At 41.6% G+C, this 14103-nt stretch overlaps 1 protein-coding gene across 3 annotated transcripts; it reads right to left on the bottom strand.

Moving 5' to 3' along the window:
* Positions 1-3195: 3195 nt before the first annotated feature.
* On the bottom strand, positions 3196-13528 carry LOC135520238 (ras-related protein Rab-11A-like). Of its 3 annotated transcripts, none has more exons than XM_064945638.1 (6): positions 13450-13528; positions 13182-13238; positions 10419-10614; positions 9749-9942; positions 8706-8786; positions 3196-4949 (listed from the first exon to the last, which is right to left on the bottom strand). In XM_064945638.1, the coding sequence occupies exons 2-6, from the start codon at positions 13219-13221 to the stop codon at positions 4810-4812; spliced, it is 651 nt and encodes a 216-aa protein (XP_064801710.1). In that variant the 5' UTR covers positions 13222-13238; positions 13450-13528; the 3' UTR covers positions 3196-4809. The 3 variants fall into 3 exon arrangements, with proteins under 3 accessions (XP_064801710.1, XP_064801712.1, XP_064801709.1); XM_064945640.1 differs by adding an exon at positions 12166-12252 and having other exon boundaries at positions 13182-13511; XM_064945637.1 differs by having other exon boundaries at positions 13182-13511.
* Between the last annotated feature and the right edge of the window lie 575 nt (positions 13529-14103).

Raw genomic sequence — 14103 nt, 5'->3', positions numbered from 1 at the left:
ATAATTCTACGAATGTTAACACATTTTGCCCTTATCATAGTTTGGATTTATTGATGAAGGTGGCTGAGGTCAATACAATAATAATCAGTGTTTGTTTTTAATAACCCACTAGTGATAGTTTTGTCAAAGTCGTACAGCATACAAGCTTCAGTCAATATCTGTGAAATGGAGCTTGTCTCAATAAAGACATCCTGTTTCAGTTTGGTCTTGTTTTATGCTACAATAGCTTCAGTGATCAACTACCCAATCACTGCCCAAAGACACCAATCCTAATGCGTCACCCTCTTACGTTGTGTTTATATTGGTATTATTGCCAACTTGGATTTATAAATAATTATGTCAATAAGTTTTGTTTCATCATCACAGCTGTTAATGTGAAAAGGCTAGACTTGTCTTGGAAAGTTGATGTTTCTTCAGAATGGGGCAGGAAAACATACTAAATTAGAAAAGGAAGGGGTAGAGATTTGTATTTGTTTACAATTCTGCTCAAATTCATGTTATATTGCAGCTGAAGGGCTAGATTCGTCTCAAAGACCCCAGACTGAACAATAGTTGAATAATGCATAAGATAGTTAAGATTACACAAATACCCTGCAGTACCTTGTTTAAAAAAACAATACTGTGGTTTTCATTTAATATTGTTTCTAGTTAACTTTATTCACCATGTCAAAGTATGATAGTTGAAGTTCAGTACAGTACATAAGAGTAACAGTAAAATTAAGATCCCATGGCATTAACATATTTCATCAACATAACCACAAGGTGTATAAAAAGCTTTAAAGAAATTAAGATGGACATTTATTTAATTCCATATATTTACCTTGAGGTGTAATTGGTATAGAAATTAAAATAATGACTGTCTTATAAGATGAGGTATAGCTTGATATATGCACCCACTCTACCAGAATATGAAGTACTCCACTTCCTTTATTGGAGAAACAAAGATGGCGGTGAGATAACTCTTAGGGGGATTTTTTTTCAATTGTTAGTGTTCTTTACAATATATTAAAGTAACCATAGAAACTCTGAACAGTTTTCTTCTCTTTAACAAATGTACAACTCTTTATGCATTATTTATAACAATAATAGCACCCCTTTCAAGGAGTGATAGGAAATCCTTTAAATTGATGCACTTAAGCAATTATTCCGACCTATCATAATCACAAGATGAGCAAGTAATGCATTTGAATGTAAAATAAATTACCAGTGCACTCCTTTTACCTATTGGTTTATACATTTTAAAGTGAGCTGAAAATAAATTGTGAGAAGGTTTCATCGCAGTCTATATTTGAGTTCATCCACATACATTTATAGAAAGCAACTTAAAAATAATAATATTATTAGTTTCTTAAATATATTTTGCTAACATGGGTTATTATTTCATAGAAAGACGGGGAATAAGTCAGTTTCTGGATGTTATTTATGAAAATCTTAAAATGAAGAAAACATATGAGTAACCTCAAGAAATGTGGTTTTTAGTTAAAAATTCAAAAAGTTAATATATTTCTAAAACACAGGAAAGTTGGTTTCTGCTAACGGTAAAGAAAAAAAAAAATTATTTATGAAAGTTATGGACTCGCCTCCACTATATTTCATTGTAAATGAAATAAGAGTTGATGTGGGTTCCCCATAGCTTATATTTTAACTTCCGATATGCACTATTTCAAAAAACACCAGTGCATTCACAGTGGAATTATGACAGAAAATATATTTTTAGGATTTGGAGGTATTTTAGTCACTGAGCATCAATTCCATGCCTCAATTACACCTTTTTTTCTTGCATCAGCACTCTTTCTCTATGCTGCCTGCTTACCTTTCCCCTTTGACTAACCCCATACTGACTGGCCCCATTACACATTTCCTCTGGAGTCTTAACTTGCTTTTATTATTCTCTAACTTTTTATGCTAACACAGCTTCAGTTGTGATTGCAATGCTGAGAACGAGTGATTAAGGTGTCCCGCAGGGGCACATGTAACGTATACAGATACAGACACATTCATGTCTACTACTTGGGACCCTTTGTGATTGGTAAGGCAAGAGAGGGCATCATCAAAGCCTTAATGAAGTATTACCTAAAAATTGGTCTCAAATTTCTTTGTGAAAACATGACAGGGTGGGAACTGAGCTGAGTGATCAATAGATTAGCACATAGGCACACTGTGTAGTAGATCTATGGTAACCAGCCACACACACCAACACATTCATATCCGTACTAGTTTGCATGTATCTTGTATGGTCACTTAGACTGGATAAACACCACAGATGCTATGTGTTTGGTTTTAACACAAGGGGTCTGGGGCTGGTTGTTCCTTGTAGATTTTCATAGTTGGCGCCCCTTCAGAAACAGAAAAAAAGGACAAGTGTTTCAGGTGAAGCAAAGAGAGACCGTTTCAGTCCCCATGTGACACTCAGTATTTTGTCCTTTTCATTTTCTCATCACAGTTTTATAAAAGGGGAGGAAAGCTTGGTTGTCATTCCTTCACATATGGATGAACCTGAAATGTATTTATTTAAATCTCAAAACTAGGTAGTTAAAAGTGAACATTTGTCGTACAATTCAACATGCCAGGACGGTATATTTTCCGCCACCACTGACCGAAGCATGGGGACTAAACTGACCTTCCGGCCTTCACGTTGTCCTCTTCTGAAGGGGCCACCGCAGTCTGACAGTTTGTCTTTGGTAGTGTTTCTTCAGATTCTCCCGGCAACGTAGAAGTGTTTCATACCGGTCTTATAGTGGTCTTTGTGCATTAGTTTTGGGTCAGCATCTCCTGGCTTTAGTTTCTGGTTTCTCTGTGATCAGTGAGAGAGGGTTTGCCATGTGGCTGGCCATCACTTTGATAAAATAAAGTCTTCTTTGAACTGTTACAGTGTGTCATGCCCGCAAGAGGCATGTGATATTGCAGGTTTATTTCTTAGCACATGTTGTGAATCATTTTTGACATTTTATTATTGTATCTGCGCCATATTAGTTTTGGTTTCTGTTATTTTTTCAAAGATTCAAGATGTATTGTAAATGTTTCTAATAAAACAAAAATGAAATTGTTTCCGATGGATGCTCTTTGCTTTGTCTTGAGTATTTAAAAAAGTTGCAGTTGTGAAATGGCAAACAAGTACCATAAGTGAATTACCATACAGTAACACCACAGTATGTCATTTTTCATTGAAAAGTAGGCAAAAATAAGAAGCAAGACTTAAGAAATTACATTTATTTATACATGTGCAATCTAAATGTATACATGAGAATTAACATTTTAAAAACCTAACCTTTACATCCCAATTTACTATTGGGAATGCCACAAGGGGAAAAAAAACTCAGCAGGATAATGACTGTTTACACTGTTGACCTTCGGCTGTGGTAATAGCACCCTCAAACTTTACCCACACCTCCCCTCTTTTGCCAAACTAGCAGATCTATAAGGGCTAGTATCCTCCCTAGTGCTTACCCTTACCAACAGAACTACACACACCCAGAAAAAAGAGAAAATATAACCATACAAAGAGACCTGGGAAACTCTTAAGGGATATCCCAGAAGGCATGATATGGGTCCAGTTACATACAGTGGATAAGGGGGGGGGCAGTAGAGGAGTTCATTTACAGTAAAACAAGCCATCTTGTGTACATCAGAGACGCAGCAGGGCTGAGTGCCCTTACTACCCATCTCTTGCAACATGAGCTGTCCATCCATCTAGGACAGCAGGCCGCAGGGAGGGCTCCACTCAGACCATGGTATATGACCACCACTCCAACCAATATCCCCTCATCACCCTCACATATCTCCACAGTCAAGGAGAAAGCGACAGTAATTCAGTTAAACCGGAAAAGGATGGTTCACGGTGATAAAAGGATAACACCCAAAAGAGCAAGACTGTCTTTTTTGCTAACAAAGAATAGGCCTATGTGAGAAATATTGCTGTGCACAAAGTACTTTGTAATGAGTTTCAACAGGGAGGAAAATGTTGATCACAAAAAAAATCTGAAGAGCAAACTGAAAAGTTCTTCACGGACCCCCATTTTGTGCAGTTTAGATTGGCTTGACATTCGACCAGGAACATTTGGGATAAGATGGCTTAACTCCTCGGTTCCCCATTAGCCAAGAGTAGTTACATTTAATAACTGTATCATAAAAGGATTTGATTACCAGTGAAATCAAGAACAAAAAGAGAGAGGACACCCGTCATATATATATATATAGTAAGCAGCTTCAGATCAAACCCACCCAGCGTTGCATGTTAGCACAAACCCTTTGGTCAAACAAGACCTCAATATAGTGTGAAATAAATATAATTGGGACAAACTCAAATATGTTTGGGAGGAGCTGCCTGACAATGGAGAGGTGGTGGTTACATTTCAGTGAAATCAGGTCTTCACTGCCGAATCTTATTGCCCCTTCTCTGTGCTGGGGAATTGGGTGTGTTCACAGGCTTATTAAATTGAGCAGACAATATGGGGGGGGGGTCAGTTCCCAATGAGTGAGAAACTGGAAAGATATGGAGGACCATATCCAAACATGCTTCATTTCTCAATTCATGTAAATTAATTCATGTCCTCTTTCATATTTAAAACCAATCAAGCCAAGGCATAACCATAAAGCTTATTGAATTAGATGAGGACAGACTTCTCAGAGGAAACAATGCATAGAGGCTATGGAAACACTTGGTTGCCCCCTTGGTCTCCCTGTCCTTCTGTCTCCCTGTGTATCTCTCCACTTGTTTCTGTCTGCCTGTATCCTTGTCTCTAGGTTTCTCCTCCTTGTCTCCCAGTCCTCCCTCCCGTCTACTCGTCTGTCCCTGACAGTAGTGAGGCATCAGTTGTTCTGGCAGCAGGCACTCGACTTGGCAGCGTTCTGCGTGGGCTGCACCGTGATCGGCACCACATTGGAGTTGGGCGAGAAGTCGGCGTCACTGCGGCCCGTCATTTGCCTCTGGGACACAATGTTGTAGATGGCTGCAGGAGACGGACAGACAGGTGAGGACACAACAGTTGCTGTTGGGTTGTTTGGTGATGAGAAACGGAGAGTTTCGTCAAAGACTACAGTGGATACAAAACTGAGAACAAGATGGTCATGCAATTGGGACCTAACAGCATTTCACTTTCCAGGGTTGTGTAAATAAATAACAAAAACATGAAATGGAGACAAGCTATCATAGAAACCAGCAGCACCCCGTGGCTCCTGGGGATTGAACTTCTGCACCTTCCCTAGGATTACTCTTGAGTCTGGCAGGCAAATCTAACTTCAGACTGACTCATACATGCCACTGACTGGCTGGCGAATCCCCAAGTCAGTTCCCTGCCTCTAAATCAGCAAGAGATTGAAAAAGAGCAGACAAGATGACCTCAACTAACCCGTGACCTGGTATTTCAACCACTAGCTACAGTCAACATGCTTCCCAGGGCAGGGAGTCTCTAGTTCAATTCCTGTGCTTGAGCACTGCTATGCACTCTGTTGTTCCCTCTTAAATAAGCTAATTAGAACTTTCTATGAATAACACATTTGTTTAAGAGTAGAATTATGAAGTGTTCAACTTCGGGCAGCGGGAATTGTATGTGGAGGAGGAAAGCAGAACACATAGCAGGGAGCATGCCGACAGCCCTATATCAATTGATTTGAAGGCCTCACTCAGTGAGGCTTGCTCCTCAGACACTCTTGGGTTTGAGTCGGCCGTTGCCCATTTTTAATTTTATAGCGGCCATGCATTAACAAGGGCCTTTCTAAGGTGTGGCTAATACGTCAATGCCTCTCAGTAAGTTGCTCTTGTAGAGGTACTTAATGTGAGTTGTGCTGGGTATGAGGGACTAAATTGTGTCTTTTTAAAACGATGAGACTTCTGGAAAGAAGCGCTAAACTACTTCTATACTCGAGTCGAGGCAAATTACACTGAAACATGCATGAGAGCACCAGCTGTTCCGGACAACTGTGTGATCACGCTCTCCATAGCCAATGTGAGTAAGGCCTTAAAACAGATCAACATTCACAAGGTCGCAGGGCCAGACGGATTACCAGCATGCGAGCATGCACTGATCAACTGGCAAGGGTCTTCACTGACATTTTCAACCTCTCCCTGTCTGTAATACCAACATGTTAAGCAGACCACCAGTGTTCTTGGGCACAGGGACTAAGGTAACCTTCCTAAATGACTACCAACCCGTAGCCTTCACGTCTGTTGCCATGAAGTGTTTTGAAAGGCTGGTCATGACTCACAACACCATTATCACAGAAACCCTAGACACAGTTCAATTTTCATACTGCCTTAACAGTTCCACAGATGATGCAATCTATTGCACTCCACACTGCCCTTTCCAACCTGGACAAAAGGAACACCTATGTGAGAATGCTATTCATTGACTACAGCTCAGCGTTCAACACCATAGTGCCCTCAAAGCTCTTCAAAGGACACTGGGACGAAACACCTCCCTCTGCAACTGGATCCTGAACTTCCTGACAGCCCCCAGGTGGTAAGGATAGGTAACAAGACATGCGCCACACTGATCCTCAACACAGGGGCCCTTCAGGGGTGTGTGCTCAGTCCCCTCCTGTATGCCCTGTTCACTCATGACTGCACGGTCAGGCACGACTCCAGCACCATCATTAAGTTTGGCAATGACAACAGTGGTAGGCCTGAACAACGACAAGACAGCCTATAGGGAGGTCAGAGACCTGACCATGTGGTGCCAGGACGACAACCTCTCCCTCAACATGATCAAGACAAAGGAGAGGATTGTGGACTACAGGAAAAAGCGGACCGAGCACGCCCACATTCTCATCGATTGGGCTGTAGTGGAGCAGGTTGAGAGCTTCAAATTCCTTGGTGTCCACATCAACAAACTAACATGGTCCAAGCACATCAGGACAGTCGTGAAGAGGGCCCGACAAAACCTATTCCCCCCTCAGGAGACAGAAGATTTGTCATGGGTCCTCAGATCCTCAAAATGTTATACAGCCGCACCATTGAGGGCATGGTTGCATCACTGCCTGGTATGGCAACTGCTCGGCATCCCACCGTAAGGCACTACAGAGGGTAGTGCGTACGGCCCAGTACATCACTGGGGCCAAGCTTCCTGCCATCCAGGACCTCTATATCCGGTGGTGTCAGAGGAAGTCCCTAAAAATGGTCAAAGACTCCAGCCACCCTAGTCATACTGTTCTCTCTGCTACCGCACGGCAAGCAGTACCAGATCTCCAAGTCTAGGTCCAAGAGGCTTCTAAACAGCTTCTATCCCCAAGCCATAAGACTCCTGAACATCCAATTAAATGGATACCCAGACTATTTGCATTGACCCCCCCCCCCCTCTCTCTTTTTCTCACCACTGCTACCCTCTATTATTATCTATGCATAGTCACTTTAATAACTCTACCTACATATTACCTCGACTAACCGGTACCCCCACACATCAACTCTGTACCGGTAGCCTCTGTATATAGTCTCGCTATTGTTATTTTACTGCTGCTCTTTAACTACTTGTTACTTTTATTTAACTGCATTGTTGGTTAGGGGCTTGTAAGTAAGCATTTCACTGTAAGGTCTACACCTGTTGTATTCGGCGCATGTAACTAATACAATTTGATAGCTCACAGTTGTATTTCAATGTACATATTGCGACCTGGCCAAAAAAAAAAATGCTTCAGTCTTTTCCTGGCAAACAGCAGATCTGATTGAGGCTCACACAAAGTGTCGTTGTCTGAGTGTGCCAATTACAGATGCTTTTGACCTTTAAAAAATGTCAGGTACTGTTCAATTTACTGCAGAGTAATCTTACAGTAGAGGCCTTGTAATAACCTGAATTTTGCTGCCATCTACTGGCGGAAGATGAGCCACCACTGAACAAATGGACTACAAAGCTGAGTACAAATCATTTATAAACTAAAGAAACGTTTGGTATGGCCGTTGAAACGTTTGGTATGGCCATTAATAAGATGTGTGAAGAGGAGACCTTTACTTGGACTAGCAACTCTTTTTAAGCCTTTTAAGTTAGAGTAGGCCAGCTCTTTCACAAGATGGCATGATTCTGTGTGCACTACAGGGTGAACACAAGTTGCTTAGGGGCAATTTCACTTCAAAAATGTTTACCAAACAAAAACCATAGATTTTTTTTATGCATAGACTAATTTTAACTATTTCCACAGAAAAGGACTGCACAGATACAAAGTTTGGTAATAATAAAAACAGATTTTACTGTAATTCTGCAGTTTCCAATAAATGTTATTTTATAATTTACTGTATAAATTGTTAAATGTAGTTACTGTGCATAGAATTGTATGGTTTGTTAAACTTTTAAAAATCAATGGTTTTTGTTTAGCATACATTTAAAAGTAAAAATTAGAGTCGGGGCAATTCCATCATTACCGAATTACACTGTTAAAAACCACAAGCAGTCCTAGTGGATATGGTAGGCAGCGTAGCATGGTATATTTAAGCAATAAGCCCCGAGCGGGTGTGGTATCTGGCCAATATATCACGGCTAAGGGCTGTTCTTAAGCACGACACAATGCAGAGTGCCTGGACACAGCCCTTAGCCGTGGCATACTGGCCAGATACCACAAACCCCTGAGGTGCCTTATTGCTATTATAAACTGGTTACCAATGTAATTAGAGCAGTAAAAATAAATGTTTTGTCATACCCATGGTATACTGTCTGATATACCACGGCTGTCAGCCAATCTGCAGTCAGGGCTAAACCACCCAGTTCATAATGTACACTAACCTGTGAGAATAGTCTGGAAAGCCAGCTCCACATTAGAAGAGTCTAACGCCGAGGTCTCCAGGAAAGACAATCCATGCTTCTCTGTGAAAGTGAAAAGAGAAAAAAACGAATAGAAAAAAAACAGGTCATATTCATTGTCCGTACTAGTAGGCACTTCATAAAAACAGCCACCCAGTCATCATACATCAGCAATGAGGCGATTTGCAACAGCCACCACAGTGTAGACTAACTGATAGAGCAAATATAAAAATGGCAAAGGTGACCCTTTGTAGTCGTGCTGCATGAGCCAACCTTAGTAACCCTAGTAACAAATCAATAGCAGAAATTGAACGAGAGCCTGTGGATTCACATGGCATGCTTGTTTACTCTACACAATGACGTCTTCTAGAACAATTTCATTCATTCATTCATTTATATTTATATATAAATAATCAGACACTCTTATCCAGAGCAATTTACAAGTCAAAGTGTATTCCATGCATGAAATAAGACTCAAGGTCATAAGCACTTGAAACATTATGCAGAGCTACAAAGGAGAAGTGTGATAAGCTGCAAATGTCACATTGGAGTGTGGAGAGAAGCTAAAAATCACAGTGGAGTCAACTTGACTGGCTTTTTTTCTATTGCTGGGGATGTGAATTCAGAACCATGGGCTGTTAACCACTGACAGAGGCAGCCTGATGTGGAGACAACAGAGCTCCCATCAAAGAGCAGCCCCTAAGGGGAAAGTAGACAGTGGAAGGCATTCCCTTGTCCACTGCGAGGCTCAGGTGCATTACTTTCCGCAGATTATTTTTTAAATGTGTTTAAAATGCCCTTATTCCAATTTTGAAAGCAAGATTATGGCCATATTTACCAAAACATTGGTATTGTATTCAGATTGCCATATCGCTTTGTCTACTGCTATTGCGAATGTAAAAGCTAAAATTATTGAGGGAGAAACAACTCTCCTGTACTGTCCCCTTGGCTTGTAATGCTTTGGAAGAAACAGCACAAAAAGATTAACAAGATGGCGATAAAAAAACTATATGATGTGAGGATACCTGCTAAGGCCTTGGCCTCATCCGTGGGCACAGCCCTGAGGTGGCGCAGGTCACTCTTGTTTCCCACCAGCATGATGACAATGTTGCTGTCAGCGTGGTCCTGCAGCTCCTTCAGCCAGCGTTCAGCGTTTTCATACGTCAGGTGCTTGGCGATGTCGTACACCAGCAGAGCCCCCACTGCCCCACGGTAGTACCTACACAGGGGACAGGAGAAGGGAAATAAGTTTTACTGGGAGCAGTGGTGAACAGAACAGCTGAGCATGGGCTGAGTCAATGGAGTGGTAGATTTAGTTTGTCGTTCCCTACATGAAATGCTATTGCATACATCATAAGCAAAGGACTCAGTTGTCAACAAGATGAGAACATTTGAAAATTAGCAGAAGTAGGCTGGAATGTTCTGTACGCACAAATATCCTCAATGGCTGGGTTTACACAGGAAGCCCAAGTCTGATATTTTTTCCATTGATTGGTCATTTGACCAATCCCATGAGCCCTTTACACATCAAATCTTTCAGAGCTCATTTGTGAAAGGGATGAGGGTATTGGTCAAATGACCAATTAGTTAAATAAAGATCAGAATTGGGCTGCTTGTCTAAACACTGCAAATATGTCAAAAGGTGCCTAACATAAAACAAACAAATCTATGCGTGTGAGCTGTGTTAATACTCACGCTGAGGTGATGGCTCTGTAGCGCTCCTGTCCTGCCGTGTCCCAGATCTGGGCCTTGACAGTCTTGCCTTCCACATGGATGCTGCGCGTGGCAAACTCCACCCCAATGGTGCTCTTGCTCTCCAGGTTGAACTCGTTGCGGGTGAAGCGGGACAGCAGGTTACTCTTCCCCACTCCAGAGTCCCCAATCAGCACCACTGGAGCACACAGAGAGGATCGAAGGCATGAGTCAGACAGACACCACCAGAATAACAATACATTACGCTACCCACTGTACAGGGGTCTACAAACAACTTATTTTCAACGATGTAGGAACAGGGACACTCAGTAGGGTTAAAACAGGCGTGACAAAAAAATAGTGGTAGAAGATACGACAGCTCCTGATTGGGTCGCACCATGTGTCTGCTGTTCTGTTAGTGATTAACGGTCTATGAGAGGGCCTGACTATACTTGACTGTAGTTCAATAAACAATATTTGTGTTTTTGCTGTAGACAAAGCCCCATGACGTAAAGTTTTAACCTTTGCGAGGTAGCACCTAGGCAAAGTATTGTCATGAATGACCGAAGTTTGATTTAATTGACCAAGAAGATGATGCCTTATGTAGTTCAGCCTATTCACTTAGCACCACCACTGAACAACGCCCTTATGGAGCAATTAAACATTTGGCACCTGTTCCCGTTGACACCCATTAATTTCCAAATACAAGGTGGGGTGTTGGGAAAGAGAATTTTACAATGACTGAAATCCAGGTGAGTCAGGAGGAAAACCCTAACTCAAACTCACCACCCTGTTATTAGGAAATGCTTGTGTGTTGATGAGGCCTTATTGACAAATAGCCTACATTCTGTGGGAGTAGGACATCATACAAGCTAAGCATGGAACCTCATCACATGAAAATGCTACAGTGGCGCAACAGACAGTTAGAAACCTGCCTACCAATTGACAATTGTGCCGACTGACTCAAGCTAGGAAAACCTAACAAACGTTCCACAGGAAATCCATTGGCAACTCTTCACATCAGCTCGTAACATGAGAACTGGGACTATGTAGTTCCAAGAACATCCTTGTCATTTGCAAGAAGGACTCTGAACTACAATTCCATTAGGCTAGTCTATCTGGTAACAGTGATAATACGGTGGCAGAGGAACTAACAGCAGCATTATGCAACTTTCATTGTACCCGTCACCAGAAACATATCACCACCAATTTAGGCTAAGGTATTGTGGAGGCTGCATTCCAGAGTTCTGAGGGATACAACCATTCCACAATAATTGTTATATTCTTGAACGCCATCACTACATAGCATAGGCCTAAACAGTGTAGTCTAGCTTCCTTACAAATCCTAATTCTATTTCCCAATACAGTATAAGGAAGTTATTTTAAGAAGGCCTATCTTATCTGGAAGTCGAATCAACAAGAGAGCATATGTTATTTTTAAAGAGAGCACTCAGTAGGAGTCCTTTAAACAAGAAAGCTGGTCAACTTGCTGTGCAACACTTACAAGCGCCTCGTCGGGAGTAGTGATTCAACCACTCACCTGACTGACTCATGCCTAAACACTGAGGGTGCAGTAAAGAAAGCAATTAAAAGCAGGAAACTGGAGGGGGATGAACCTACTGGTTATGTGGCCTACTGACAGTCCTCACTTTAGGCTCTATGGGGCAGTGCGTTCTAGCTGTGTAATCTAATCAAACTTCACTACGGTCAGAGGCCTTCTGTATAGGGACAGACAGACAAACACACTCACTTGATTCATGCAGGTCTTTCCAGTTTGACAACACATGCTTGTTTGCGGTTCTACATTTGAACAAAGGACCCTGTGCACTTTATTTCCCTTGGTCCAGGACAAAACAAACCACGAGGGAAGTAGTTAGTGTAAGTAAGTACAGGTGAGCAGTAAGTATCCACTTATTGTAACATACCAACTGTTGAAGTCTTACAAAATGTAGGCCTACACATTCTCATATGTAAGCCTAACAATAGGCTACAGTGCATGTGCATAGAAAAGTCTGGGAAAGGTACAACTAAACATAAAACATAAGGTTCAACAAGTCATGTTGAGTAGGGACCAATAAGCTTTCACTCTGTGCTATCTGTTAGATGAATTAGGCCAAGGTCATCTTCATTCATATGTGAACAGATCGTGGAGATGACTGCCTTCTCTAAACCTAGAGTGACCCACCACTAAACCAGGTCAATGGAATCCCTACAAACAGAATGGTGCTTAAAGGCTAAACCATGTGGACACTGGTCACCTTAGGGCAATCCGTTTGAGTAAATGTAGTATTTTGAGGTGTCATCCTGCCATTGTCAGTGGGCTATATGACTCCTGTTGACCAATACTTCCTCTCCTGATGATTGCGTCATAGGCCCACCACAAGATGACTAAACAACAGATACCACTTAATGGATAGTTACTTGGTGCTTATTAACTGAGTGTTTAGTGCTGTTGCAATCAATTAAGCCTACTACAGTTGTAGCCATATTTCTACTGAATGGAAACAATAGTTTCAGCAATTCAGAGTAAAGTTGTTACTGTAACTGGTACCGCTACGCATTTCCTCGTGTCATTGAGAACTGATTTTGGCAGCGCTCGTTACATATTTGCAGCAAAACAGTCCGAATAATTTTGACAGGCCGGAAGCGGGGACAAATTAAATGTATTACATTGAAAGCGGTGTGCCGCTGAACCAACTGTCGGTCGAAATTACTACACTCAAAAAAATGGCAAATGTCCTAGTAAAGTATCGTAAAAACACTCACCTTTGAAAAGATAGTCATATTCGTCTTCTCTATTCGTCATTTCTTCAACGTTTCTACCTATGGAAATGTGAAATGTTCAAACCCTCCCGTGGTCGTTTCTCTGTTCAATTCGACAAAACTTATTGACCATTTATCTCGCGACCGACCGCTTCCTTAGAACGAATAACCGAGTCAAAAAGGTACATTCGCACTATATCAACACCTGTAATATATTATTCGATTATATGTATCCTATTTCTCTATGAACATTTTAAAGACAACAAACTACCTTTCACAAACTTTCGACTCCTCTTCCCGACCACTTGTAATGTGCCATTTCCGAGCGACGTAACGTCGAGTCTCTAGCACCGCCCTTTACCCAGTTTCGACTGGCCAATCGAAGACTGATACCTGTCACTAACTTTCCTGTGATTGGTCTACATTGTTGTCATTCATTATTTGCCTCCACTGATCCTACTCATCGCTTCTTGGGTGACGTCTTCAGTCTCAAGCCTTCCCAGGTATGCTGATGCCGCGTTCAAAACACCTGGGACCTTGGATCTCGGGAATCTCCGACTTCGGACTTCAGTGCGTTCAAGACAAATGGGAACTACTGCACACAGCTCAGACACCCATGCATACCCCACAAGACATGCCACCAGAGGTCTCTTCACAATCCCCAAGTCCAAAACAGATTATGGAAGGCGCACAGCGTAGAGCCATCACTACGTGGAACTCTATTCCACATCAAGTACTCATGCCAGCAGTAAAGTTAGATTTACAAAACAACTAAAAATACATCTTATGGAACAGCATGTGAAGCAACACATACATAGACACATGCATACAAACACACGATAACATACAAATGTACACATGAATTTTGTGTTATATATATATATGTGTGGTAGTAGAGGCCTGACGGAACACACTTAATATGTTA

This window comes from Oncorhynchus masou, chromosome 29, assembly GCF_036934945.1.
Source record: "Oncorhynchus masou masou isolate Uvic2021 chromosome 29, UVic_Omas_1.1, whole genome shotgun sequence".
NCBI lineage: Eukaryota > Metazoa > Chordata > Actinopteri > Salmoniformes > Salmonidae > Oncorhynchus > Oncorhynchus masou.
The sequence above is the reverse complement of the archived record's forward strand: the minus strand, read 5'-3'. Positions and strand labels throughout refer to the sequence as shown.

Bases quoted from the DNA above. Each gene is read 5' to 3' on its own strand.
- LOC135520238 (XM_064945638.1), bottom strand. From the start codon at position 13,221: ATGACGAATAGAGAAGACGAATATGACTATCTTTTCAAAG. The intron at 9,943-10,418 runs GTGAGTATTAAC...TCCCCTGTGTAG, and splicing joins TACAGAGCCATCACCTCAGC to GTACTACCGTGGGGCAGTGG. The intron at 4,950-8,705 runs GTTAGTGTACAT...CGTCTCCTGCAG, and splicing joins TTTCCAGACTATTCTCACAG to CCATCTACAACATTGTGTCC.